General features: G+C 41.5%; 1 protein-coding gene across 2 annotated transcripts; it reads right to left on the bottom strand.

The window, feature by feature from the left end:
* PARP9 (poly(ADP-ribose) polymerase family member 9) lies at positions 1-26,844 on the bottom strand. Of its 2 annotated transcripts, none has more exons than XM_032869523.1 (9): positions 26,742-26,844; positions 25,812-25,933; positions 23,421-24,268; positions 20,549-20,773; positions 19,226-19,444; positions 16,407-16,467; positions 5,652-5,788; positions 4,830-5,004; positions 1-803 (listed from the first exon to the last, which is right to left on the bottom strand). In XM_032869523.1, exons 2-9 carry the CDS (start codon positions 25,924-25,926, stop codon positions 424-426), a joined length of 2,160 nt encoding a protein of 719 aa, XP_032725414.1. In that variant the 5' UTR covers positions 25,927-25,933; positions 26,742-26,844; the 3' UTR covers positions 1-423. The 2 variants fall into 2 exon arrangements, with proteins under 2 accessions (XP_032725414.1, XP_032725413.1); XM_032869522.1 differs by lacking the exon at positions 26,742-26,844 and adding an exon at positions 11,820-12,200.

The raw sequence follows: 26,844 nt of genomic DNA, 5'->3' as shown, positions 1-26,844 counted from the left end.
TCAGACAAAGGTTGTGTATTTTAATATCTAAAACGCTATATAAGATTTTCTGGAAAATCTAAAATCACCCAAGTGTTATACTATCATTTAAAAAGGCTTGGATTATATACTAGAAATTCCCCTTCATCATATGTAAAACATTTTTGCTGTTACCTATAGTAAAACAGATGAAAGGACAATTTGAAGGAGAGCGAACAGACGTGAGAGTGTTTGGGTTGGGATCTACCCACCCCAATCCCAAGAGGTAAAGACAAAGATGAAAGAACCAAGATGCTAGTTTGTGCTGGGTCTCTTCAATAACCCAATTGGTCCATACGGACAACCCATCTGACCTATTCAAACCACTCTCTGACTCACTACTGGTCATTACTTGGAGAGTTCCTCCAAAGCAAGCACATGGCACTAGTTAAAATGATGTGGAATTTAGTCAACAGAGCTACCCCTTGAGAATCTTGCTCTAGGCTGCTGTGAAGACAGCATCCTTGGTCTTGACGAGTAATCCCGTGGCTGTACACGATCCTGGCTGCAAGTCCACAAATACTGGGGCATAGCCTGAGTATTACTAAAGATAACAAAGGTTTCGGGGCTGGAGACATTGTCAACCACACTGTCATGGCAGTCTGTGTCTCCAGGACTCAATGGTGGGGGAGTGATCTGTAACTGATGACCCTGACAGAAGGAGCCTGTGAGTACTTCAGCTTCAAACACATATATCAGTTCGTCTGTGGCCGATGTTTCCTTGACCCGGTATGCTAGGTTTTTCAGGCTCTTGGTGAAGTATATACCAACTCCATATTTTGGGTCTGAGAAGAGAAAAAAAAGTTAAAAGATTATTAGGATCTGATGAATCGTATTGCCTATGTGGGTACTACTATGTAATCTCTCTCTAGTCCTCTAAATAATCACCACCTCCTGGTCTCAAGTCCCTGTCTGCAGCAAAGACACCTAAAGTTGTCCTACTGAGACAAATTATCATTGATATCATCAGCCTAATAACAGCTTACATTTATATACCTACTTCCTTTTTTATTTCCCTTCCTCCCTATTTTTTTCTTTACATTTACTTCGGATTTAACCAAATATTGTTGCAGGCTCACGAGCTGCACTGAACAACAAAAGTTCAATGTAAGCATATATGTAATTTTAAATTTTCTAGTAGCCACATAAAAAAGTAAAAAGGAACAGATAAAATTAATTTAGTAATTTTTATTTAATCTGTGTTATCCAATATGTTACCATTTCAACTTGTAATCAATATAAAAAATTATTAAGGAGATATTTTATATTCTTTCCTTGGGTAGTGGTCTTTAGAATCAGTGTATATTTTGCATTTATAATCCATCTCAATTCAGATTAACCACGTTTTAGGTGCTCAATAGTCACATGTGGCCAATGGCTACCAGTTGGACAGTTCAGCTCTCGGGCTTCTAGAATAACTAAGACATGATCCCTGTTCTCAAAAATTCACAAAGGGAAACACCCACATGTAAACAGGTAAAGTACAGCACAGTTTTATGTGGAGAGAAAATATTTTGAGATAAAAATCAAAGATTTCTTTCCTGGAATTTTCATCTTGCTCTTGGTTTCTCTACCCATTGAGTTCTTGCTACTCATTATATTGGGGCAAAAAAGATAAAGCTTATAACAAAGCACATTTAGGAAACTCTAAGTAGTTCCTGGCTGACATGTGGATGAACACAGTGAGTGATGGGGGAGGGGGGGAATGATGCAGGAGCAGGGGAACCTAGGTCCTTACATGCTCTGCCAATGGGGTTGGAGTTTTACCTCGCAGGCAGCTAGGTAAGTAGATATTAAACAGGCATGTATGTTTTTAGCACGACAATTCTGGAAGCAGAGAAAAGGATAGGTTGGATAGAGTTGTGGTTTTGAGGCAAGAAAGGACCTGGTCATCATCTGGGCCCAGGGGAAGAAGAACAAAGGCAACAGAAATAGAGAGATGAGGCTGGGCTGAGAATGTTTCAAGAGGAAACCAGCAGGGCTGTGTGACTGCCTGAACCTAGAGTAAGAGGAAGGAGGAATGGAAGAAGATAACGTTTCCAGCTAGAAGACCTCATATATAGATGGTGATGGTATTAGCCAGGATAGGGGGTATGGCAGGGGGAGGGTAAGGAAAAAGCACCTATTTCTTAGGGAAAAGTATGGCCAAGGAAAAAGTTCAGTCCAAGGTGGTTATGGAACATCTAGGCAGAAATATTCAAAAGACAGTTGGAGATATGGACTTGCAGGTCAGGAGAGAAGAAGGGGCTTCGAGTTACAAATCTGTAAGTCATCAGAGGTAGGAGTTGAAGCTATAGGTATAGGTGCAATCACCCTGGGGGACATCGTAGGGTTGGAAAAAAAAAAAAAAGCTTCCTTTAGAACTCCAGAAAACACCCAACAGATGGACTCACTAGATTATAAATTATAAGGGCAGGAACTCTGTGTTGTGTTTACTGTTGTATTCCTCCCACCGAGCACAGGGCCTGACTTACAGAATGTGCTCAAGAACGAATGAATGAGTGAATGAACCCAATAAAACACATTGCAAGCATGGAGGCTCCTTCTTGCTACATTTGGGCAAATCCTGCAAGCAAGAGATAAAATCAGAACTGGCTGGAATGTAAGCCAAGACAGAAAATATATATATAAAGCTTCATTCATAGAAGCCCACTTTGCCTATAGTTAGCCGTCTAAATTGACTGAGAATCCCATAATTGGGAAACTTGCAGGGGTAAAAAAGAAATAAATAAATAAAGCCAAGAACCTTTGTACTCCAAATGAAAACTGGGTTAAAAAAGAAGAGTTGCAAAATAACTTTGGCAGTGATAAAATGTCTCCTGGGTTTCTCAAGCACCTTTGGTTACGCACGCTCACCAGACATGTTGGCTCAAGTCCCATTATGGACAGTATCTCCCCAGTGAATCTATTATCTGAATCGCCTCAGGCAGCGGCTTTAAGCTAAAAGCTAGGGATGTGGACAGAGCACCGAGGCCAGTAGGTAAAAGGCCAGAATCTTGAGGCTTCAAGACTAGATGGAGACAAGACCTTTGGCTGGGCTTTGAAGACACAAACTTGACCAGCAGTAAACAGGCTTCATGCCTGCTAAGGTTTTAAAGGAACTGTATTGCTGAAGAAACTGTAAGCCTGGCTGTCAGTAGCCTGAGAGCATTCTAGTCCCTGAGGCAATCCACGGACCCCTGATAGGCCACAGGCCGCAGTGGGTCCAGAAATGACCAAAGATGGCAACGCATAGGGAAGATTCTTCCCAGAGTGCCAAACAAGGGTGTTAGTCCACTCCCGGAATACTGTCTTCGCTATCCCTGTCCGGCGGCATGGGATTAATTGTATGGACCATGACTTTCCTTCTCCCCTATAGAAATGGGAGTGTTTTTGGTTTTGTTTTTAAAGCGCTTATTTATTTTTTGACAGAGCGAGAGAGTACAAGCAGGGGGAGTGGTAGGCAGAAGGGGAGGAAGAAGCATGTGAAGCTCCCTCCCAGGACTCTGGGATCATGACCTGAGCAGAAGGTAGACACAACCCTCTGAGCCACACAGGCATCCCTAGAAATGGGAGTTTTTTACTGCAGTTTTCCTGCTCTTCCTATCATTATATAATGACTGGGTTAGGGCAATTACCTTGCTTTTAAGCTTTAAGAGGACTTTCTGGACTCAAGGCTGATGAGATAGGACGAGATTTTGGGGCTGTCTTCCTTGGGAGGTGATGTGTGTGCCTTTTAGGAAGAAAGATGCGTGCAGATGTCAGGCAATTTGCAGCATCTGCCACAGGACTGAAAAGAAGGCACTACTGGATTTTATAAATAGGAGGACAGTGATGGTCTTAGTGAGAGTAGTTTACGTAGGGATGGGAGCGGGGAGTGCAGAGAAGAAGCCAGTTACGACGGGTTTGGGAGCAGACAGAAGTTGTGAATTTTTAAGACTTTAACCAATATCACTCTTCTGACTACACTCAAAGAGTTCTTTTCTTGGTAGGGATCCATTTAAAAATTTTTTACCCCCAGGAACTTCCCATGTTCAGTTTTTACTCCAGGTATTGTTTATGTTCTCTCTGGGGGCAAAGAGATGATGATTTCCAGACCCGTTGCTTTCTAGAAATTAAGATCTGGAGTTGGCTTCACAGCAAGGATCATGCTACATATTTTGAAAGGTAAAAATCAAGAACAGAATCAATAGATCAGGCAAATCAAGCTGTATGGCTAGTATCCTCCATGATTATTACTAAGCTTCTTTGCCTCCTTTGGAGAGATCTAGAGGGGACAATACAGCAATTAAGTATGCAGTATTGTTGTACAACTGAAAAGAGATATGGAAGCTACACACTGTAGAACTCCCATAGCTGAAAAGGATCTTAAAGGATTGTTTACTTCACCTGCCAGATGCTATCTAATTCATTCACTAGCAGGCTACAGGAAATGAAGAAGATGGAAGAGAAAAGAGCAACTTTATTAAGCTCAGGAAAATGCCCTTTTAATTAAGGGATGAGGTTTGGTAGTGTTGATAATTATTTTGTGGAGCTAAGAAAAAAAACTTCAGGGTGCTTTCGGCAGATAAGACACATAACCACAGAAAAGAGAAAAACAGTGAACTGTACATCTTACCGCAAAAGCTTTCATCAGCATTAAACCCATCAGCAACAAAACAAGAAGGACAAACAAAAAATATGACCCTTTCCAAATGACTCAATCACTATATCCCAGTTGCCAGGGTTCCCTTAACCAAAGCAACAAAAACCACAAATGGTGAGTCATCTGCTGGGGTCTGCTCACCACTCCCCACATACAGAGACCCCGAAGATGAGGAGCTGATACCTACCGCAGGGCACCGAGTACATTCTTTGAAAGCCAACTCTGCATACATCTTTGCAGAACTGGAAAGGAATTTGCTGAAACAGCCTGTGGCTCACAGGCTTCCCCTGTGTTCTCTCTCCCATCATCTTCTTCTTTTTTTGGAAGACAGCCATGAGAACCTCATTGTCTATTTTCTCCACCTATGACCCAAGGATATGAAAAACTGAAAAAAAACTGGGAAAAAAAGTGAGAAGCGCAATGTATGTTGCTTGATACTCTGCTTCAAAGAGAAAGGCTGTGTGTATTACTAGGCATGCAACTTGCTTTTCATATAAAGTGTTTTAAGAGTCCTCCTGGCTCCCACCCCTCTCCTACTTTGACTTCTGGCTCTTCAAAATTCCCTGTCCCTTCTTTGATAAATCCATGTAATAAAAATTCACTGAGTGAATCCCTACGTGCCAGGCACTGGTAACAAAAGGGTCAACAGTGTAGACAGTCTTTGCCTTCTTAAAAGCTCCTGGTTTAACAGGAGGTAAAAAGTAGGTGAACAATTATAATACAGTGTAATAAATGCTATTCTATTTTTTTTTTCATACTGCTTCGAGATAGGCAGACAAGTTTATCCCTGAGGCTTGATGGGTGCTTCTGTACCTCCTGCCATCATTCCTTTCTTCTGATTCCAACTATACACTTTGTGTCTGCCCACCCCGCCCGACTTTCAGTCTTAATCCTCCGGGTCCAGGTCAATGAGCAGCTGGCTTAGAGTCCTCAGCAGCTGAGTTTTTCTCTCAGTTACAGAACCAAATGATAGCAAGATGAGTAGAATCCTTCCCACAATTAAGTGTACCTTTATAACCTGCAAACCACAACTCTCAAACTGTTTCTTCTGAGCCTGAATTTCCTCCGTTGAAAGCTTTAGGCATTTCAGAAATGTATTCTTTTTCATTTCATCCTGGTTTGGGGGTTGCCAATTAGACCACTGCCCTAAAAATGAATAACATAAAACTTTGTCTCAATGCTCTGTGAGAGGAAAAAGATTTATAAAGAAATTTAATAAAACAAATTAAAGAAATTTAAAGAAATGGATTAGCCAGTTTAAATTGTATGCCTTATATGTTTAGGACATGAAAGGAGAGTACAGTATAACGAGAAGGCATGGGATAGAAGAGGGGGTTAATAAATTTGTCTTCACGTGATTTAGATAACGAGCCTGAGGGGGTGAGAGAAAAAAGAACATTAGTATATACTTCCCCCATCGATGTTGTAAGATAATGTATAAGTATGTTGCTAATAGGAAATGCTTATATTTCTGGCCAGGATGCTCATCAACAAAAATACACAGGCACAATAAAACATAAGGAATGTTTTATTCCTTATTTTTTATTATAAAAAAACATAAATAAAACATTAAGGAATGATGAAAAATAGTATGACATTTATATAAAACTTAAAGATTTTCAAAAAGATTTCATATCTCAACTTCATTTGACTATTACAACACTGCCACTGAAATAACTAACACACCTTGACAAAAAACAAAATTAAAACTCGGAGAAGGGGCGCCTGGGTGGCTCAGTGGGTTAAAGCCTCTGCCTTTGGCTTAGGTCATCATCCCAGGGTCCTGGGATCTAGCCCTGCATCAGGATCTCTGCTCAGCAGGGAGCCTGCGCCCCACCCCCACCCCACCTCTCTCTCTGCCTGCCTCTCTGCCTACTTGTGATCTCTGCCTGTCAAATAAATAAATAAAATATTAAAAAAAAAAAACCTCAGAGAAGTTAAGTGACTTGGCTGATATCACACAGCTAATATAAACCTGGCTTTCACCAGCGCTCTCTGCAAGTGGAAAGGCAGAATATTTGGTACATACATCACTCACATGCACCCAACCACAAAAAGCAAACTTTGGAGGTTAAGAGTTTATGTTCTGTCTTTCCTCCCTTCCTTCCTTTCTTCCTTCCTTTGTTCCTTCTTCCTTAACTTTCCTACCTTCCTTTTTAAATTCAAGGGACAACCTGTTATTGCCTACCAACTGCTTGTTGGAATAAATATACATACATGTGAACAAACAGAAAACCCCAAAAAGACTTATTTTCTTTCAGTTTCTTTTCTTTTTCTTTTTTTTTTTTTTTAAAGATTTTACTTATTTGGGGGAGAGAGAACATGCTCACATGAGCAGGGGGGAAGGGCAGAGGGAGACTGATGCAGCACTGGATAAACCTACAGAGCCACCCAGTCACCCCTCAGTTTATTTTCAGTTTGACTTAAACTCAAGTAAACAAAAATGACATAATTCCCATCACATTATTTAATTGAACGTGCTCAATCTAACCACAGAAAGCAGATGATAAATCCAAAGAAATTCACTAGAGGGGCCAAGCTGTAAATCTAGAAAGCAGGGGGAACAAAATTCCATAGCAGAGAAATTTCAGAGGCAGGAAATTTCAAAGGAGGAGATTATAAATTAAATCTCAAGAGCAACAGCCGACATATATAAGGTATAGTAATAGAGTTCAGCTCACTTGAGTTCAGCAACCATTCACTGAGCTCCTATTACCTGCTGGCACTGGGTTGGGGACCTGGGTTGAGCACTGCAGACTCAAAGATCCACAAACTCCTGCTGTCAGAAGTGCTCCCCAGGAAGGATTACAATAGCAGCATGGAAGAGGAAACTCCTAACTTCCGTATTTAAATTTTATCGCCCTGATGGATAGCTGACATTCCTTGTAGTAATAACTCACTGAAAATGTATCCATTTTACAAAAGACCTCAACATGAGGCATAAATCTATCAAAATCCTAAAGGAGAGCATAGGCAGTAAGCTCTTCGACATCGGCCACAGCAACTTCTTTCAAGATGTGTCTCCAAAGGCAAAAGAAACAAAAGCAAAAATGAACTTTTGGGATGTCATCAAGATCAAAAGCTTCTGCACAGCAAAGGAAACAGTCAACAAAACCCACAGAATGGGAGAAGATATTCGCAAATGACACTACCGACAAAGGGCTGATATCCAAGATATATAAAGAACCCAAACTCAACACTCACAAAACAGATAATCACATCAAAAAATGGGCAGAAGACATGAACAGAACACTTCTCCAAAGAAGACATACAAATGGCTAACAGACACATGAAAATATGTTCATCATCACTCGCCATCAGGCAAATTCAAATCAAAACCACATTGAGATACCACCTCACACCAGTTAGAATGGCCAAAATTAACAACACAAGAAACAACAAGTGTTGGAGAGGATGTGGAGAAAGGGGAACCCTCTTACACTGTTGGTGGGAATGCAAGTTGGTGCAGCCACTTTGGAGAACAGTGTGGAGATTCCTTAATAAATTAAAAATAGAGCTACCCTATGACCCCGCAGTTGTACTACTGGGTATTTACCCCAAAGATACAGATGTAGTGAAAAGAATGACCATCTCTACCCCAATACTCACAGCAGCAATGGCCACGGTCGCCAAACTGTGGAAAGGGAGAATATGCCCTACAACAGACGAATGGATTAAGAAGATATGGTCCAGGGGCGCCTGGGTGGCTCAGAGGGTTAAAGCCTCTGCCTTCGGCTCAGGTCATGATCCCAGGGTCCTGGGATCGAGCCCCGCATCGGGCTCTCTCCTTGGCGGGGAGCCTGCTTCCTCCTCTCTCTGCCTGCCTCTCTGCCTACTTGTGATCTCTCTCTGTCGAATAAATAAATAAAATCTTTAAAAAAAAAAAAAAGAAGAAGATATGGTCCATATATACTATGGAGTATTATGCCTCTATCAGAAAGGATGAATACCCAACTTTTGTATCAACATGGATGGGACTGGAGGAGATTATGCTGAGTGAAATAAGTCAAGCAGAGAAAGTCAATTATCATATGGTTTCACTTACTTGTGGAGCATAAGGAATAACACATTGGGAGAAGGAAAGGAAAAGTGATTTGGGGGAAATCAGAGCGGGAGACGAACCATGAGAGACTGTGGACTCTGAGAAACAAACTGAGGGTTTGGGAGGGGAGAAGGGTGGGCGGTTGGGTGAGCCTGGTGGTAGCTTTTAAGGAGGGCACGTATTACATGGAGCATTGGGTGTGATGCATAAACAATGAATCTTGGAACACTGAAAAAATAAAATTAAATTTAAAAAAAAGAAGAAAAAAGAAAATGTATCAATTTTGTTAACTAGTCCCAATCTGGATGAGAGAGGGTAAGGGTGTAGGAGCCTCTGAAACACAGCTGTGGAATTATATGCTTAGTCATCGACTATCAAAAGTGCCATCTTGCAGCAGAACCAGGGACTTAACAGGACTAACTGTCAATAGCTGGGAGAATAGGTCAACCCTATGAATGCAGTTACTTTAAAGCAATGCCGCAAGCTTTACAGAACAGTGTTTCTTTGTCTCTTGTTCTCTTGGGAAGTGTACTCTTGTGTCAGTTTAAATATCCATAGTCATTACCTTTCAAAAGCTAAGTAGAAATCATAATCTTTGGTCTCATTCTTGTGTATTACTTTTGAATACTATTTCTTTATGTTCAATGTTTTTAATTTTTTAAAAATGTTTTTTATTTATTTGAGAGAGAGAATGTGTGTGTGTGTGAGAGAGAGAGAGAGAGAGAGTGAGAGTCCATTTTTTTAAAGGTTTTATTTATTTATTTGACAGAGAGAGATCACAAGTAGGCAGAGGCAGCCAGAGAGAGAGGAGGAAGCAGGCTCCCTGCTGAGCAGACAGCCTGAGGCAGGACTCGATCCCAGGACCCTGAGATCATGACCTGAGCCGAAGGCAGAGGCTTTAACCCACTGAGCCATCCAGGCGCCCTGTCCATTTTTTTACTGTTTTTTTTTTTTTTTTTTGAGTCACCCAGGTGCCCCTCTTGTGTATTATTTTTGTCCATGCTTTTTCTTACTGTAAACTCCCACTCACTTTGACCATGTCTGCCTGAATTATTTTTACAAACACAAGGTGAAAATGAGGTGTCCTTTGAAAATTTGCATCTGAATTTTTGTACCAAATCCATGAATGTTACAGTGAAACTGACCTTATCTTTGCTAAAATCTTTCAAGGCTCTCCCTTATTTCAAGAAAAACTCTGAAATCTCATGGAATTTATTAAGTCTTTCCTAATCTAGACCCTGCCATGGTCTGATTGCTTGAAAGTATCTTTACCTTACTAATTTCTTCCTATTCTTCATTCTCCATTTATGATGCCTCTTCTGAGAAGGCTCCCCTTGACCTCCCAAGTCTGGGTTAGGTGTCTAAACTGGTATTCTGAGACCCAATTCCAATGTCTGTGTGGGTAGGAGGGTTTCCCATGTATGCAACCAAGCCATTCTGCTACTGTCTACCCAAGGATAGAATCAGATTTCTCAGGTTAAGAGTTCAGTCCTACAGGACTGCTCGCTCTCTCTTTCTCTCTCTCTCTCTTTCACACACACACACACACACACACACACACACACACTTCAGACACCAGTCAAAAACCAGGTTATTACCTGTGCTTCTGGCTGACTAGCTACAAACTGAAGGTTCCAATGACCTTCTCCTTGGATTTCAGACACTGGCTGAAAGTTCAGGTTGTTACCTGTACTTTTGACTGGCTGACTATACATCAGAGGATCCCATGATCTCCTCTTCGGGTTCAATTTATTTGCTAGAGCAGCTCACAGAACTCGGAGGAACATTTTACGTACCAGATTACTGGTTTGTTATACAGGTGTATTACTCAGGAACAGCCAGACTGAAAAGATGCATAAGGCAAGGAAGGAAGGGAGAAAAGGTGTGGAGTTTCTGTGCTCTCTCCCAGCGAATCACACTCTCTAGCTCTCCACATGCTCACCAACCTGAAAGCTCTCTGAACCTGTCCTTCTGGATTTTTATGGAGGTCCGTTACCTAGTCACAGCTGACTAAATCATTGGCCATTGGCAACTGATTCAACCTCCAGCCCCCTCCCCAGAAGTTGCACTGGGGGATGCCAAGAGTTCCAATCCTCCAATCACAGGTCAAGTTTCCTGGTGACCAGTCCCCATCCTTAGGTGCTTTCCAAAGTCACCTCCTCGATGTAACAAAAGACATTTATCACTCTCCACACTTAGGAAATCCACGGGGTTTGAGAGCTATAAGCCAGGAATGTGGAGGAAGACCAAATATATATAACAAATAAGGTTGGATCATATGAATGAAGAAATATATTTTCTAAATTGCAACATCACAGTGCCTGTCCGAGATGCTCCCACAGAACAGTTTCACCCTCTTTCATAGCTCAGTATCCTCAATTAGATTTTGAGTGGAAACAATGTCCACCTTATCAGTGTATTCCCAGCACCCACCACGTGCTTGACACATATCATGGATACAATATACATTAGTCAAGTAAATAAATGAAATAAGCTTCTGTTTCCCAAGCTGACATTTGCAACAGTGTAATTTTCCTAGTTAGCTCTAGGGCCATGTCGAAAAGACTTCTCCAGACCCAAATTCCCAGTCATTGTGATGATTTTTGCCCCACTGAATGGGAGATACTTGAGTGTACTTCACACCATGAATAATAATTTACTGTGATGAGAGAGCTCAAAGTAATTTCAAGATTCCTAATGCTGCCAGCAACAAATACGTAAATGCAATAAAACTCAAAGAAATGAATTGATCAAGTGGAACGTGTCTATATTTGAACGATCCATTTTTGGAATTAGAGATGTACATTTTTCCCCAGAGCCTTGGCTTATGTAGCTGGAGGCTTTCCATTTAATTGCCTCTTAGGCAATCCATGTCATCATAAGTAAATCCAATCACGTGCGTGCACATGAGTGTGTGCATTGTGTGTGTGTGTGTGTGTGTGTGTGTTCATTTACTAATTAACCTTGCTGGTAGAAAGACAGCCAAAAAACGGTTATAAAAGGTCACAGCTTAACACAGAACCAGCATGGTCCGCTCTCTTTTCCATGCTATCTCTGACCCACATGCATACAGACGTCCTCACACCCATAAGGAATAGTTTGCAAGAGCTGACTTTTCAACTTAAAGTCACTCACCTGACAAGCTCCAAAGGGCTAGTTCCTTTTTTCTTGCCACTTCCTCTTGAACTTCACACAGCATATGTTCAATGTTCACAACGGCCTCAATGACGTCAGCTTGGGCTCCTTTAATCTCTAAAATTGCCTTTTCTGGACTGATAATCTCTGAGATAGAGACCCTCAAGGTATTCTGAAGCCGAGTCAAAATGTCATGTTCTTTTTTCCCAAGATAGAGGATAAGATTATTCTCAATGATATTGTGGTCCTGGGGGGTCAGTATCCTTTGGATCCATGCTTGGGCCTCCTTCATCTTTTCCAGGTTGGATCCCATCAGACTGATGGCAGGAGACTTAGCTTGGAGCCCATTTTCTCTTTTCTCCTCTCTGGCCAACTGGGGGACTGAAAAGACTGTCATAAACATCCATAGAAGGCAGGTGGGTTTTAAACCAGGGCTGAACAAAACACCAAGGCCAATGTTTGTCCCGAGGACATTATGACCATTGCCAGCGGCAGCAGCTTCAATTAAGTGCCTAGCTCTGATTGCTGTGTCAGATATGAAGGAAATCTAAATGTATGATTTACAGTCTCCTTGAGGGCAGAGTTCAGCCTGTGAGGGGTTGGTTTAATCATGCCTCGCCCCTGCTATGTTGCATTTGTCAGTTCACAGATGAGCTCACCTTGTGATATCACCATGGATGTTAACCAACAATTATAGGCATGCCTCAGAGACGCAGGTCGGGTTTCACACCACCACAATCAAGTGACTGTTGCAATAAAGCAAGTCAAATGCATGTCTTGGTTTCCTAGTGCATATAAAATTTGTGTCTATACTATACCGTGGTCTACTAGGGGTGCAATAACAATATGTCTAAAAACCAATGTACCTACCTTAATTTAAAAACACTCTGTTGCTAAAAAAAAAAAAAATGCTATCATCTGAACTTTCCATGAGTCATAATTACTGAACACAGATCACCATAACAAATACAGTAATAATGAAGAAGTTTGAAATATTCCAAGAATCATCAAAATGTGATATAGAGACATAAAGTGAGCAAAGGCTGTTGGTAAAATGGCACCAGTTGGCTTGGTTGATGCGGGGTTGCTGCAAACCTTCAATTTGGAAAAACGAAACAAAACAAAACAAAAAAACCCAGTGGTATCTGTGAAGCACAATAAAACAAAGTACAATAAAATGAGGTATGCCTTTGTGTCCCGCTGACTGAGATTTTCCTCAACCTCTCGCTACTATCGAGTTTGAAATCAAACATCTCTGAAAGCCATAGAGCTTAAAGGGCAAAAATTCCTTTTGAAAAATATGTACTTCTGATTATAAAAATAATACATTTATTTTGGAAAAATTAGAAAATTATCCAAGTTTAATGAAAAGAAGAAATACCCATAACCTCATTACCTGGGATTCCTTTTGATTTCATATCTGTATGTAACAGGACAATTTACGTCTCCACAGAATTTGCAGCTTAGCAGCTTCTACTACTTGACATGGTATATCCCAGCAGAACAGGCCATGGAAATTGATTCCAACCCACCCATGTGTATAAGGAGCAAAGATATATATAAAGAATTAGAATCTCTGATGGATTGGGGTAACTCTCAACTCAAATTGCAAAAAAAAATAAAAAAGAAAAGAAAAGAAAGAAAGAAAGAAATTGGGGGGACTAGCTGAGAGGAAATTCATAGGTGAAGCAGTATCCAGAATATATAAAGAATTCTCTCGAATTATCAGGAAAAAGGAAGAACCTAATACTCAGCTGGACAAAAGATTTCATAGAAAAGTAAATATAAATGGCCCAGATATGTGTGAGGAGATGCTCATCTTCACTGACAATCAGGGATATGAAAAATTATCCAACAGATCAGCAAAAAATAAGTCTAACAATATTAAGTGTTGGGGATGATATAGAGGAACTGGAACTTCTGTATATATTTATGATGGGTGTAAAACTGGAACAACTACTCCCATAATTATGTTCTGTAAAGAAATTTTTGTATGTGTGCATCAGGAGATATATACAAGAAAATTCACCTTCTCCTTTGTAACAGCAAAACCCACTAGAAATGACCCAAATGTCCTTCAGCATTGGAATATTATTAAAGCAATGAAAAGGAGTGAACTTTAGCTATTTGGATGAATCTCAAAAACATAAGTATATGGGGATACATAACATAAGGGGAAAAGTAAATTGAGCACCTACTATGTTCTAGGCATTTCTAAATGCTTCACATAAATTATTCTGTTCACTCCTCACAACCTTATAAGTACTATTAACAGCCTCATCTTACAAATGAGGAAACTTTTTAAAGTTATTAAGTAACTTGCCCGTGGTTAAAGGTCTAGTAAGTAGGAGCCGTGGAGCTACTAGGTATGGGCAGTCTGACTCTAGTACTCACATAATTCTGCCTCCCCATAAATGATCTGAGTTTAGTAGTGGTAATTAGCATCTTTTCCCCGATGGAATAGTTGGGTGGTACCAGGAACTCTGAAATAGTACCAGGAGAGAGACAGCAGGAAGAGGGTCTGAGTTAAAAAAAAAAAAAAGCCAATGTTTTGGACAATGAAGTGACAAAGAGTTCTTAAACTGGAGACATAGGGATTTTGTTTATTTGTTTATTTTTTAACCCTTGTTCTCCCTGGGAGTTTATATTACTTTTTAGGAGAAAAGAGAAGCAATACATGGTGATACTTCACTTACCCATCATTACCGGGGCGGGGGGGAAATTGTTCTTTTGGGAAACTAATTTTTCAGATCACTAGGGGATACACTTCTAGCACCAAATACCTTAGTTAAATATTTATGAGTTAGATTACTTAGTCTATTAGTTAAATATTTATTAGTTAAATATTTCTAATGAAAACACATTTCCCTGCCTTCCTAAATAGTTCAGCTCTTCCTTGATAATCTGAGATCATTACCATTAACCATCATTAAGGTCAATTATTGTCCTGTGCTATAATTATAATTCCTTTACAGATGTCCTTTAAAATGACCAAAGTAAATGGTAACACGTGGCCCTATTATTTGGACTAAAAACAGAGACATTTGTGTGTTCTTTTTCCATATTAGCCTCACCTAAAACTCCTGTCTACCTTCCCTTGGTTCAGTGTGGTTCCCCCCACATGCACTGCATTTGTTTGCTTCTAGGCATTTTCTTCACATTGGGTGCCCCACCGCAGCAGCTTGAGCCACTGAAAATCTGCCATCCTCAATAAAGCCCAACTTAGACCCACTTGTCCAGGAAGCCACTCTCGATCTTTTTAGATCAGAAGGACTCTCTGCCTCTTCTGGGTAGTTTGTCCAGGTAGTTTCTCCCCTGGGTAGTTTGTCCATCCTCTCACTCATTATTCTTTGGCCTTCATTCAATGCTTTGCAACAGAACATTTTTGCATACATAATCTCTATTTATGCTGACAAAAGTCTGTCTTTATCATCATTTTACGGATAAATAAAGAGGTTCATAAGAGGCACAGTGACAGACCACAGTTCTCCAAGTAACCCCGCCTTTGTTTCCAGCACTGCTGGACCATGGCCCATCTATAAGTGAACTGTTCTGTTAAAGGGTATAAGCAAGTCATTGTGACCCTAGTGGGAAATACCCCAACAGTTTCTATTCCTCACTGAATGTCTAGTGTTCTTGACATTTTTAGACTACTGTAGCTCAAAAGACCACTTCACAAGTACACATCCTTGTTGTCATGAAGCAATTCCAACTCCATCAACTCCAGCTCCACTAAAGGAAAGGAGTTACATGACACAGTTCATCTTTCTCCCACATTGGCCATGGTTAGTTAAGTCCAGGGATCCCCGAACCTAGTTCAGCAGCAAAACTGACTAGGAGCTACTGAAAAATACACATGCTTGGCCCAGATCCAGAGGTCCTGGGTCAGAATATGTAGAGTTGGGGGCCATACATATTTTTGTTTGTTTATTTGTTTGAAGTTTCTATTATGATCCTAGTGATTCTCAGGTTTGGGGAGCATCAGGTGAATCCATTTATTATTATCTGGTATGACTGAGATGTGTTTTCTAAAATGACTCATTTAGATGTGACCCCATTCAGAGCAGAAAGAGTCACTGGCTCAGTCAGCTTATGAAGGACAGAACTTTTTCTTAGAGAAAAATTATAGAGAGCTATCTGTGAAGTAAATAACCACACTGTGGATTACCCACCGCGGCTTAGCCTCTCTCTATTCATATCATGAAACTGGACTGGGCAAAAACAGAATGATGTTCAGACGCCAAGCAGGTTAGTATCCAAACAGGAGAAAATATATTGGGCTTAGTTCTTCCTTTTGTCCCTTCTATTAGTTAAGATGATGAAGAGGATGAGCTTCTGGTGAGCAGACTCTACTTCTATTTTTTTTTTTTAATTTTTAAAGATTTTATTTATTTATTTGTCAGAGAGAGAGCACAAGCAGGCAGAGGCAGAGAGAGAAGCAGGCTCCCTGTGGGACAAGGAGCCCGACACGGGACTCGATCTCAGGACCCTGTGATCAAGACCTGAGCCAAAGGCAGTGGCTTAACTGACTGAGCCACCCAGGCATCCCACAGGCTCTACTTCTAGACCCGGGAATTTCTTACTCACCATTGTAGTTACTGAAACCACATAGCTTGAATTTAGTCTTTTCCATTTCAGTGCTGAAAGCCTATAAGAAGCAAAACAGAGCAGAGTCATAAGTGGGGCTTTTAGCCATAGTCCTCAAATCCCTCTTCCTACCTGCACATACCACACCTGACCTCATCCACTCTGTCAGTCTCTATCCCCATTGCCACAAATCTATAGCAGCCTTTTGGGAAGTCCTAAGAAACAGCGATCACAGCACCAAATCGTGTAGTACCACGATCTATTAGAACACCTAGGGGAAACAAGTATAGAAAAACCAGACAGAAAACCGAAATCTGGTCTTAAGATAAAGAGAATATATATGTATATCCCAAGGCAAAACATAATCATTCATTCATTCCACAAACATTAATGCTCTGGTTATTGCCTGTGAGGCACTGAACCAAGTCTGCAGCCACTTCACTGGAGAAGACAAAACTAGGCAGGTGCTCTTGTAGTTAATAAAATGGAAATTCATTTGAAAAAGATTTTTCTGCAGCTTCTCTGTAGCCCAGGGCCTGGTTGATGCAACACACGGCACCTGTTTTTATTATCATTGCCTAGGGGAGTCCTCAGATTGTGGTTGATCTTTCTACGTTTTTTGAACTGCCACGTACATTTTTGTTTGTGTATTGAAGAGAATGAACCTTCTTTTCTACATGCAGTTCATTCCCCTTGTAGGAAGATGGTCCTTCCTGAGCTGTTCTGGAATGTGCCCGGAGCACCTACCTGGGCCCACGGATCGATCGATCGATTGAGTTCTGCTTTAGGGAGAACTTCATTTGCAAGACTGGATGATTCCTTGTGTCTGGAAAGTGAGCTACTTTACGGGGTAACTGGCTTATAAGTCTGTGGGAGAGACACCCTGGTGTCCTGGAGCTGGCTGACATGGGCTAATGAGAGCTCACTGTGGGCATCTCTTCCCAACTCCATCTTCAGAAATGTCAGCAACGAATATCAGCAAATGCTACAAACTTCCTTGTGCCTAGTCAAGCAGCAAAAGGAAAAAGAACCTTAATACTTGTTCCAGGAAAGAGCAAGCTGGAACAAGAATAAGTTCGTTTTCTTGTCGGGAGAGAGAAAATGGCAACCATCCACCTGGAGACAGGCTGCAAGGTGGAAGAGAAAGCAGTCAGAGGACTATTGTTCAGAGCCACTCTCTCTGCCAGGCACCGAGGAAGGCTCTTTATACCCGATACCTGGACCCACACCTGGGAGGCTGTGCTAGCACTTGGATGTTGCTATTGGCAGAATCAGAAACCTGTCTTGAAAATCTGTTTTAAGTCACTGTATCTTATTTCATTTCCTTTTTAATTGCTCCTTTACATCAGAACAAGTTCCTTCTCGAAGTGCCAGTTAAGTGAGCATAAAGCCCAGAGATGGTACGTTAAAGGCAGAACTTCACAGCACTCTATATTAATTATGCTGAATATATCAGGGACCTTTTCACATGTTAGAAACTCAACTTAATCTGCCCACTCTAAAGCAAAAGCTGAGATGAAGTGAAAACTAAAGCAGCTGGACACACAGATCTCTGCATTCAGACACATGGACACACGCCCCTACACACTGGTCCCTCCCCTTTGTATCAGACCACTACTGACCTCCCTCTGGGGTCACCCACAGAGAAGTTAAACAATAGATTGAATTTGGGGGCAGTACTGAGGACACGGCAAAAGTAGTCAAAGATAACTCTGCTGTGAAATAATTAATAATCTAATTAGGAAGAAAAGATAACAAACGGGTCACTTGGTTTCCTCTTTAGGTCAGCACTCTGTGAATTACAATTCATTACAGCTGATGCAACAGCTAACCCTCACGGAGGGCTTCCCTGCATGCCTGGTACTGTTCTAAGTGTTTTATGTGTATTAACTCATTTAATGCTCACAACAGCTCCATAGGATGGTAGTTATTATCCTCACTTTATTCTACTTTTTTTTTTTTTCCAAATAAGCTCTGTGCCTAAAGTGGGGCTTGAACTCATGACCCTGACATCAAGAGTTTCATACTCTACTGACTGAGCCAGCCAAGCTTCCCTACTATCCCACTTTAAAGATGAAGAAACTGGAGCATGGAAAAGTATATTAACTTGCCCCAAGAAGTTGATCAATCGGAGAGAAGACAAAGAATTTGTTTTAAATATGTTGGTCTAAATATGACAATGGGATAACCAAGTGGAAATGAGACAGGATTAAGTGTATGGGTCTGAAGGTGGCTCAGAAGACAGGTCTTTGAAGAAATTGTCAGAATACTTGTGTTCTCAGAGCGGGAGAGAAGACAGAGGAGCAGAGGACCCCCACACTGAAACGAGAAGGTTGCTTATCTTTGAGGAGCAGAGGGGAGAATAAAGGCCAACAAAGGAAAAGACAGAATTTAGGGAGCAGGGTAACATGGCTGTTTTAATGACATTCCTCACTAGGTCAGAGATGAGCAATTAAAAAAACATTAAATTCACCAAGTTAGAACATCACTGTGCTGTACAGTGCTTAGCTCATGTCTTACACTGGAGATACTACACAGATGTTATGGGATGAATGAATGAATAAATAGGACATTCCTTTCCTTTTTTTTTTTTTTTTTAAAGATTTTATTTATTTATTTATTTACTTGTCAGAGAGAGAGAGAGCACACACGCAAGCAGGCAGAGGCGGAGAGGGAAGCAGGCTCCCCGCCAAGCAAGGAGCCCAATGCAGGACTCGATCCCAGGACCCTGGGATCATGACCTGAGCCGAAGGCAGCGGCTCCACCGACTGAACCACCCAGGCGTCCCTGAATGGGACATTTCTAAAATATTATCTTACCATGTAGGTGTCCAGTTCTTCTGGAAAGATCACAAACTTTACAGTTAATTGCTTTTTCAAATGGCATTTGGCAAAAGCTAAAACTTCATCAAACATAATCTCGGCTGCTACACTCTTCTGTACACCAAAGTTTCCAGTCCCAAGGGCAGGAAAGGAAATAGAAGTTTTATTTAGTTCAAGGCATTTCTCCAAACATTCCTTCATTGCAATTCTCAGTATCTGTAGGAAAAACAGATCAGCCTTTGAGTCAGAATAAAACTTTACTCACCTCTCGATCCTGCCCACATCTTACAATGCCCACCTCTATTCTCCCTTAGGGTCATGGCTATGCCTCCTTAGAGAGCCTATGACAGCCACATGGTTAGATGATGAGAAACGCGAGTCACTGAGGGGTCTGTTTGGGTGCCATGATTTCTCCCAGTTTATATAGCCTTGTTCATCTCCCCTGGACTGCGAGCCAGTTTATTCCCATTTACCTGCTGCTTCCAGGTTGAAACAAAGAGCTCTCAGAAGTTTAATAAAGGAGACAGAGGGAAAAATAAGTAAGCAGTTTTATCCAACATCTTTAAGATATGTCCTAATGTCCTATGTATTTTCTTCTCAAGAAGTGCTAACGTATTTGGCAGATTTAAACTTTACATCAACATTTCAACATCCAAACTGAAGTACAGGAAAGTTGTCTGTGGAAGGGCCTTGGAAAACTGGGGGGTAGAGAGTGACTGGAGGGCCAGTTTGGGACTAGAGGGCTCTTAGTCAAAGAAGGCCCAGAAATGGTGACAAAATAAAGATAAACAAAGGCAGGGAAGGAGACTCTTTCCCTCTCTTCATATTTGAGTGGGTCCCTCCACTCTTTAATGTGTATATTTTATGTGTCTTGGGTGAAGAGTTGGCCAGAAAGCCAACTGGGAAGACACCACAGATGATAGATTTACCTGGAGCAGTACTGGAAGGGAAGTCCCAGGTGCCCCTGGCACTTAACTGATGCAGGGAAATACAGAGAGGCTGAATTCCAGGTCCATTTAGGGAAAGGGCAACAGGGTCACAGAGGGGTGAGGTGAACAGATGTGTAGACTGAGGGAACCTACTCTTTCCAGGTCTGTTCGCAGTACGCTTGCTTAAAATTTAGACATGAGTTAGGTAATATTTAAAATTAAATTTCTTAAGTTAACTTGCGACAACAATGCTTTTCCTGTATTTCAGAATGGTAGAAAACGAGGACTATCTCACTTATCAAATTTTCATAAATGTAGTGACATGATGGAAATTCAACAAAGACTATGCAGTCTACAGGACTACATAAAGATAAACTTATGTCGAACTTACCTTAGTCAGTTTGTGATGTCCTGAATGCAACAACACATGGTATACGTACTGACAGGACAATTGAAATCCTCTTGTGACCAGTACCAATGGAGACTCTAGTATTTCAGTAATTTTTTCATTAAATTCCAATTCCATTTCATTTCCCGCTTGTTGTAGAATTGATGTTGACACATCTCCAAATCCCAAACCACAGAGCGGATTTACAGAATTAACAATTACATCCGTCTGAAAAGGAAAAACAAAAAACAAAAAACAGAGGATCCATTGTTAAATTACTTTTTCTTCAATCTTTAGTTTATATTGAAAAATACTTTTGAAGATTGTAAATTCACAAGACATCTTTTGTTTGTGTGTTTGTTTTGCACAAGGTTATCATTTAGCGGTGGACAGAAACTCATAATTTCATTTGATTGCCATGAGTCATTTGTCCTATTCAGAAATTAGGCAAAGCGTGTGGATAAGACAGTTCTGACTGCAAATGTCTGTCAGCCTCTTGCCGCTTTATACCCCCCATATTCCAAGATTCTGGGCATTCCTTGTGATTTGTTTAAACCTTCATCAATACATGGTTTCATCCGCTCCCCCAGTGCTATCACTTTTTGCTATTTCTGTGTGGATTTTCTGTTTGGTTTAAAGAGAGTGGAAATAAAATTTCTTGGGAAATTTCTACCTCCTAATGCTTTTCTGTTTTTAAAAAAAAGCAGTACATGGTCAAAGAAAATACAAATGAGACAAAAAAGTCTTCAGTGGAAATAGGCCTCCCTCTTGGTGGGTTCCCTGGATGCTCCACGCACTCACCTGTCTGGAGGGCAACCACTTTTACCAGTTCTTCATCTGTCCCTTTGGAAATGGACTGCATACACATGGGCTGTGTTTTCAGTAGTATCGCCTCCTAGTTAGCCCTCAGGCCTGGGCTACAGGGGAAGGTCTCCTTTTGCTTCTGCCCCATGCTCAAACACCCCTAAGTCATCCTGATTGCTTTGGTTCCCTTTGAGGGCAACCCAGGTACTTTTTTTTTTTTTTTAAAGATTTTATTTATTTATTTGTCAGAGCGAGAGAGGGAGAGAGAGCGAGCACAGGCAGACAGAATGGCAGGCAGAGGCAGAGGGAGAAGCAGGCTCCCTGCTGAGCAAGGAGTCTGATGTGGGACTCGATCCCAGGACGCTGGGATCATGACCTGGGCCGAAGGCAGCTGCTCAACCAACTGAGCCACCCAGGCGTCCCAACCCAGGTACTTCTAATGGACGTTAATGAATGCTTCACTTCGAAAGTGCAATCAGAATTTCCAGTTTGGGGGCACTGGCACCCTTGAAAAACTTTAAGGTTCTCAATGTTGCTGGCAACAAAGAAATATAATAAAAGTTTAGTTAAAGGGTAAGTTATTCAACTAGGATTTTTCCATTTTAATTTTAAGGTGGTGTATTAATGACTTATTGAATCAATGTTTCATCCTGTGGGGTCCCCTGTCTTCTTTTCTAATTGTGTCTTGTAGAAAATAAGTGGTATTTTGGGATGCCTGGTTGGCTCAGTAGGTGAAGTGTGTGCCTTTGGCTCAGGTCATGATCCCAGGGTCCTGGGATTGAGCCCCACATCTGGCTCCCTGCTCAGTGGGGAGTCTACTTCTCCCTCCCCCTGCTCGTGTGTGTGTAAGTGCGCTCTCTCTCTCTCTCTCTCTCTCAAATAAATAAATAAAATCTTAAAAGAAAAAAAAGAACAAGAAAAGAAGTGGCATTTTTTCACTTATGATGAAGTCTATTTGATTGTGGCCATAGGAGAAACTTAAGAGTGACAACTCTGATGCAGAAATAAAAAGAATATAGCCTTATATTCTTTCTCTTCCCTGCTACCCCCTTCACTTTGGCTTCAATAATTTGCTGAACACCCAGATGCATGCCAAGCTGGGCCCTGCGGCTACAAAGATGAACATGCCTTGATTCCTAGCCTTAAGGTGCTCTGCCTAGCAGGAGAGTTGCACCAACCCAGAAATCCCCAAGTTCACTGTTACCATGATTCCCTCCCTTCCTGGCCAGGGCTCTGGCCTTGGTGTTCCATAAGCACTGGCTAAACCCTAACTTGCCCTTTGTATTCTCTCCAACCCCTGACAGAGAGCAGTATACGAAGTATACAACTTACAGCTCGACCTAGATCTCCTGACGGGTCCAGTCCATGATTTTTAGGCTCTTAACACTTTTGTGTCTCTCTGATCAAGTCATTCTAACCACCCAGTTCATACCCATCATAACTTGAGGTCAGATTCAAACTCCTAGCTTCTGAATTAATCTTTCTTGGTCCACTGCCTTACACTCTTGTCATAAATTGACATACTGTTAAATACCATGAGTTCATTTTTTATTAAGACTTTTTTGTTTACTCTTGATAGGTTGCTTCAGAAATGTTCAGATGGTTTTCTTCCCCAATGGGATTTTTTTCAAATCGAGAATTTTTTCTTACATAAAAGAAGTCTAATTGATTTTAAGTTCCTTGGAATCGAAGCTTGTTCTGTTTCCTCCTGATGCCCAAGAGTAGCGGCAATAATCACCATAAATAGTTACCATGTGCCAAGCTCTATTCTAAGCACTTTAGGTGTATTGATTCCAGCTCTTTGATACACGTGATCTTATTATTCTTATTTTACAGATGAGGAGACCGAGTCCAAAAGATAAAATAACTTGATTCAGATCACCCAGTTACAAATGGCAAAGCTATCATTCAAACGCAGAGGGTCTCTCTCAAGTCCGTACTCTTAGCTTCAACAACATGCTTTCTAAACAGCATCTGAAATAGTACATATTTAAAAAAAAAATACCTGATAGGTAATAAACAGTTCAGGGACCTCCTTTGGCAGTACAAGAGGACAGAAACAAAGACTTACCTCCTGCAGCTGGATGTAACCCTGGACAATCTGGAGAGTCACATTGTTCACAAGAACTGTCTTGAAAGGAGGGATGGCTTCTTCACTCATCCAGGATCCCAGCTTGTTCGTCCTTAGGATTACTTCTGAAGCATTTTTAAAGGCAACAACAGTAGGGTGCTTATTGCTTACCAGGTGAATTTCTTTCAAATTAGTGGCCAGTTGCTTCCCTTGGTAATAAAAGCTGATTGTTTTCACAATGATCTCTGTACACAAGTCCAGAGGGAACTGGAAAATCCCAGAGCTGAGGGCTGGAATTGCTACTGTCTCAATGTCTGGATTGTGAAAGGTAACATAATTCAGAATACTTATAATGGCCTTCTGCAGTTTATAGGCACATGTCTGATAATCTTTTGCTATCCACCGAGGCCCAACAGCATGGATAATTAATTTGCAGGGAAGTCTCCCTGCTTTTGTGGTAGCTATTTCACCAACTGGTATTTTACCAAATCTGGAAACTAGTCTTCTGCTCTCTTCTTGGATTTCAGAGCCCCCAGCTTTCACCAGGGCTTGAGCCAGGCCTCCTGCATGAATAAGGTCTCCGTTGGCTGCATTCACCACAGCATCAACGGCATGTCTGGTGAGGTCGTCCTTCCAAACAGATAACTCCAGCCCAGGAATTAGCATTTCTCTGAAGACTTGCAGAGACTCACTGTTCCCTTCCACGGATGGAGAGACCAGGGTACAGACACACTCAAATTTATTCTGAAGGACTTCACACAGCTGACTCTCATTCTTTTTTAAAATTGTGAAGTCACTGTGATTAATGGGAATCTGCCAACCGTGGTCTTCTTCAGGAGTGGCCATCTCTGGAAAATGAGAGAAGATAAAAAATAAAGAAATGAGCGTGGGTTCCTTTGAAAAGGATGTCATTCCACTTCACACCAGAAGACTGTTTCCCTTGTGCAAAAGTGAGATGATGGTCCTCTCACCCCCTTCCCTATCCTCCTTTTCAACTGGACGTATAATTTGAGGATATACAAGAGTTTTTCATGGTAGGTCACCCAAATATATACGGAGGTTTTATCCATAACTTGTTTGCTTTTGTCATTGCCTCGGTTTGGGGTTCTTTTAGAAGCAGACTCTGAGATGAGGATTTGAGGGTCAGTTTATTTGGGAGGTGATCCTACAAAACACCAGGGGTGGGTGAGGATGAGGAGGGAGGAGTGGGAAAGACAGGACAAGGAAGGAAATGAATAAAAGGTGTGTTACAAAGCAAATGAAGCCTAACTCCACTAGGGGGCAGTGCAGATCACATGTCTCATAGCTATACCACCAGCGGGGTAAAAAAACTGGGGCCTATTTTTCCAACTGCCCATCAGTCCAGCAAGTGTGTGGAGCACTGATGGGGCTACAGTAAATAATTCTTCATCATACTCCAGTTTCATGGCACAATTTTGGTGGAATTAAAACTGACTAAAACTTATTTTTCTTGCATGTGGCTGACAGGAAGGTGTGCTGCTTGGACCTCTAACCCCCACCCCAATGCAGTTACGAAGGGGCAATACGGCTAGGCAACAGCGTCCAGTGGTTAGTCACTCGGTCTATTTCCGCTTTCCAGCCAAGGTCACGCTATTCTCAGGGGTGGCCCTCATCCGTGGCTGAGCAAGGCCATTCATGTTCAATGTGGGACTCCAGAAATGAGTGCTCTTGGGCTGGCAGAGCTTTGTCAAGTTTTCATTATGGTCTGATGGCTCCACGTGCCCAATCTGGTTTCTTCTCTTGTCCTTTCACTGTAAACCTTGTGTACCCCCAACTCCAGGTCAGTTTATGCTTCCTGGAGAACCCACCCTGTGACACCATATTTCATGGAGCTTAGGACATCATATGCTACTTAGGACATTATATGCTACTTCGAGAGGAAAAACTATGCCAATTAAACCATGGCACTCTACGGACTGGCAGGGAGGAGTGGCTTTATTTCAAAGATGCGAAAAAACTGGGAGTTCTGAAATAGATAAAATGGGGTCATTAATGATATTTTACTTCAACTTCCATTTCTAATCTAAGCCACCTAGAAAGATCTCTGGTGGCCTCAGTGACCTAAAAGAAGCAGCAGATGGACAGAGAGATCCAGATGACCCACACTCTGGCTGAAAACCTCAAGTTGGTCACCAACTTGATTAGGTAGGTTCCATTAGGCTCATGGAACCCTTGTTAGCAAAGGGACATCAGAGAGTCACATCTTCTGGCCTGTATCAGCTCTAGGGCTATGGGCAAAAGATTATCACATTGAGTGGGCAAAGGCAAGGATCAGTGGGAGTGCTGAGAGAGCACATCTGCGGGTGTCCCACTGCCCCTGAAGCAGTCTCCTTTATGCACTGGGTCCCACAACACCCTGCAGTCACACACCTGAGCACCTGGGGAGCAGGGCAGACATTTTGCTTCTATATTCCCCTTTCAGAGCTCCTCTGAAACAGGAGTGAGGTGATCCTACCTGATTTCTCTTGGTGAGCCACTGCTCCATAGGAACTCTACAAGAAATAAAAGCAGTTTTAAAAAAATTGCAACGGAATGACTACAGAGTACTGATAGCAAATACAGCCTAATAAACACAAAGCTACAACAACCCTGCAAAAAACACTAGGTTTCAGGGAGAAGGGGAACTCATGTTTGTTTAATCTGTGTACCTGACAGACTTGAAATACTCAATGTCCCAGCAAACAGTACCCTGCCCTTCACTGGAGGCCAATGAGCTTCTAATTCAGGATGAGATGAAGAATAGGAGATTAACACTTGAAAAGGCCCAAAGGTCACAGACCAAAATGATCCCAAACTCCCAGGTTGGCCTTCAATCTCCAAAGGCTTGTGGGGTTTCTCTGGACAGAAGAGACAGGGGAACATGAACCTCATCAGCCATACCTCCCCATCTACCAATAGGACCTACTTTCAATTGCCTATTTCAAGACATAAGCCTGAACGTGGAATTTTCCATTTAAACAAATGAGGTTCCTTTTCTCTATTTCCTTGTTTTCATTCCTCCCACTCCTCCTCTTATCCTGCAAAGGCAGAATTGAGGAGTAAGTAGACACAATCAAAATGACACCGAGGTCATATTTTTTTTAAAAAATCACCCATCCTCAAGTAGACTCTGTTGCTTACATTAGCATATTCTTGATTTCCCGTCTCCCACATGGTGCACAAGAAAAACTGTCATTGGGTTATTCAAACCAAAGAAGAATGACAAGTACAACCAAAGACCCCAGGTTTCTAGCTGTTACAGGAAGAACTCTTCGTTTGTAGACCATGGTTCATCATTTATACACACTTAACGTTTTTTACCTCAGGAAAGTCCATTTTCCAGGTCCCTGGGGTCTTTAAATGTTTACAATCCGTTTGGCGTTTCCCAGTGTAAACTGTTATTCCCAGTATGGTTGCCTGCTTC

The sequence above is a fragment of the Lontra canadensis genome, unplaced genomic scaffold (assembly GCF_010015895.1).
Source record: "Lontra canadensis isolate GAN:19392208 unplaced genomic scaffold, GSC_riverotter_1.0 scaffold38, whole genome shotgun sequence".
In the NCBI taxonomy this organism is placed as follows: Eukaryota; Metazoa; Chordata; class Mammalia; order Carnivora; family Mustelidae; genus Lontra; species Lontra canadensis.
The sequence above is the reverse complement of the archived record's forward strand: the minus strand, read 5'-3'. Positions and strand labels throughout refer to the sequence as shown.

Coding starts and splice junctions, on each gene's coding strand:
- PARP9 (XM_032869522.1), bottom strand. CDS start 25,926: ATGGAGCAGTGGCTCACCAAGAGAAATCAGGTAGGATCACCTCACTCC. Junction 19,445..20,548: donor GACATCACAAACTGACTAAG/GTAAGTTCGACA, acceptor TTTTTCCTACAG/ATACTGAGAATTGCAATGAA. Junction 5,789..11,819: donor AGCCCTTTGGAGCTTGTCAG/GTGAGTGACTTT, acceptor ATTCATTTTTAG/GGCAGTGGTCTAATTGGCAA.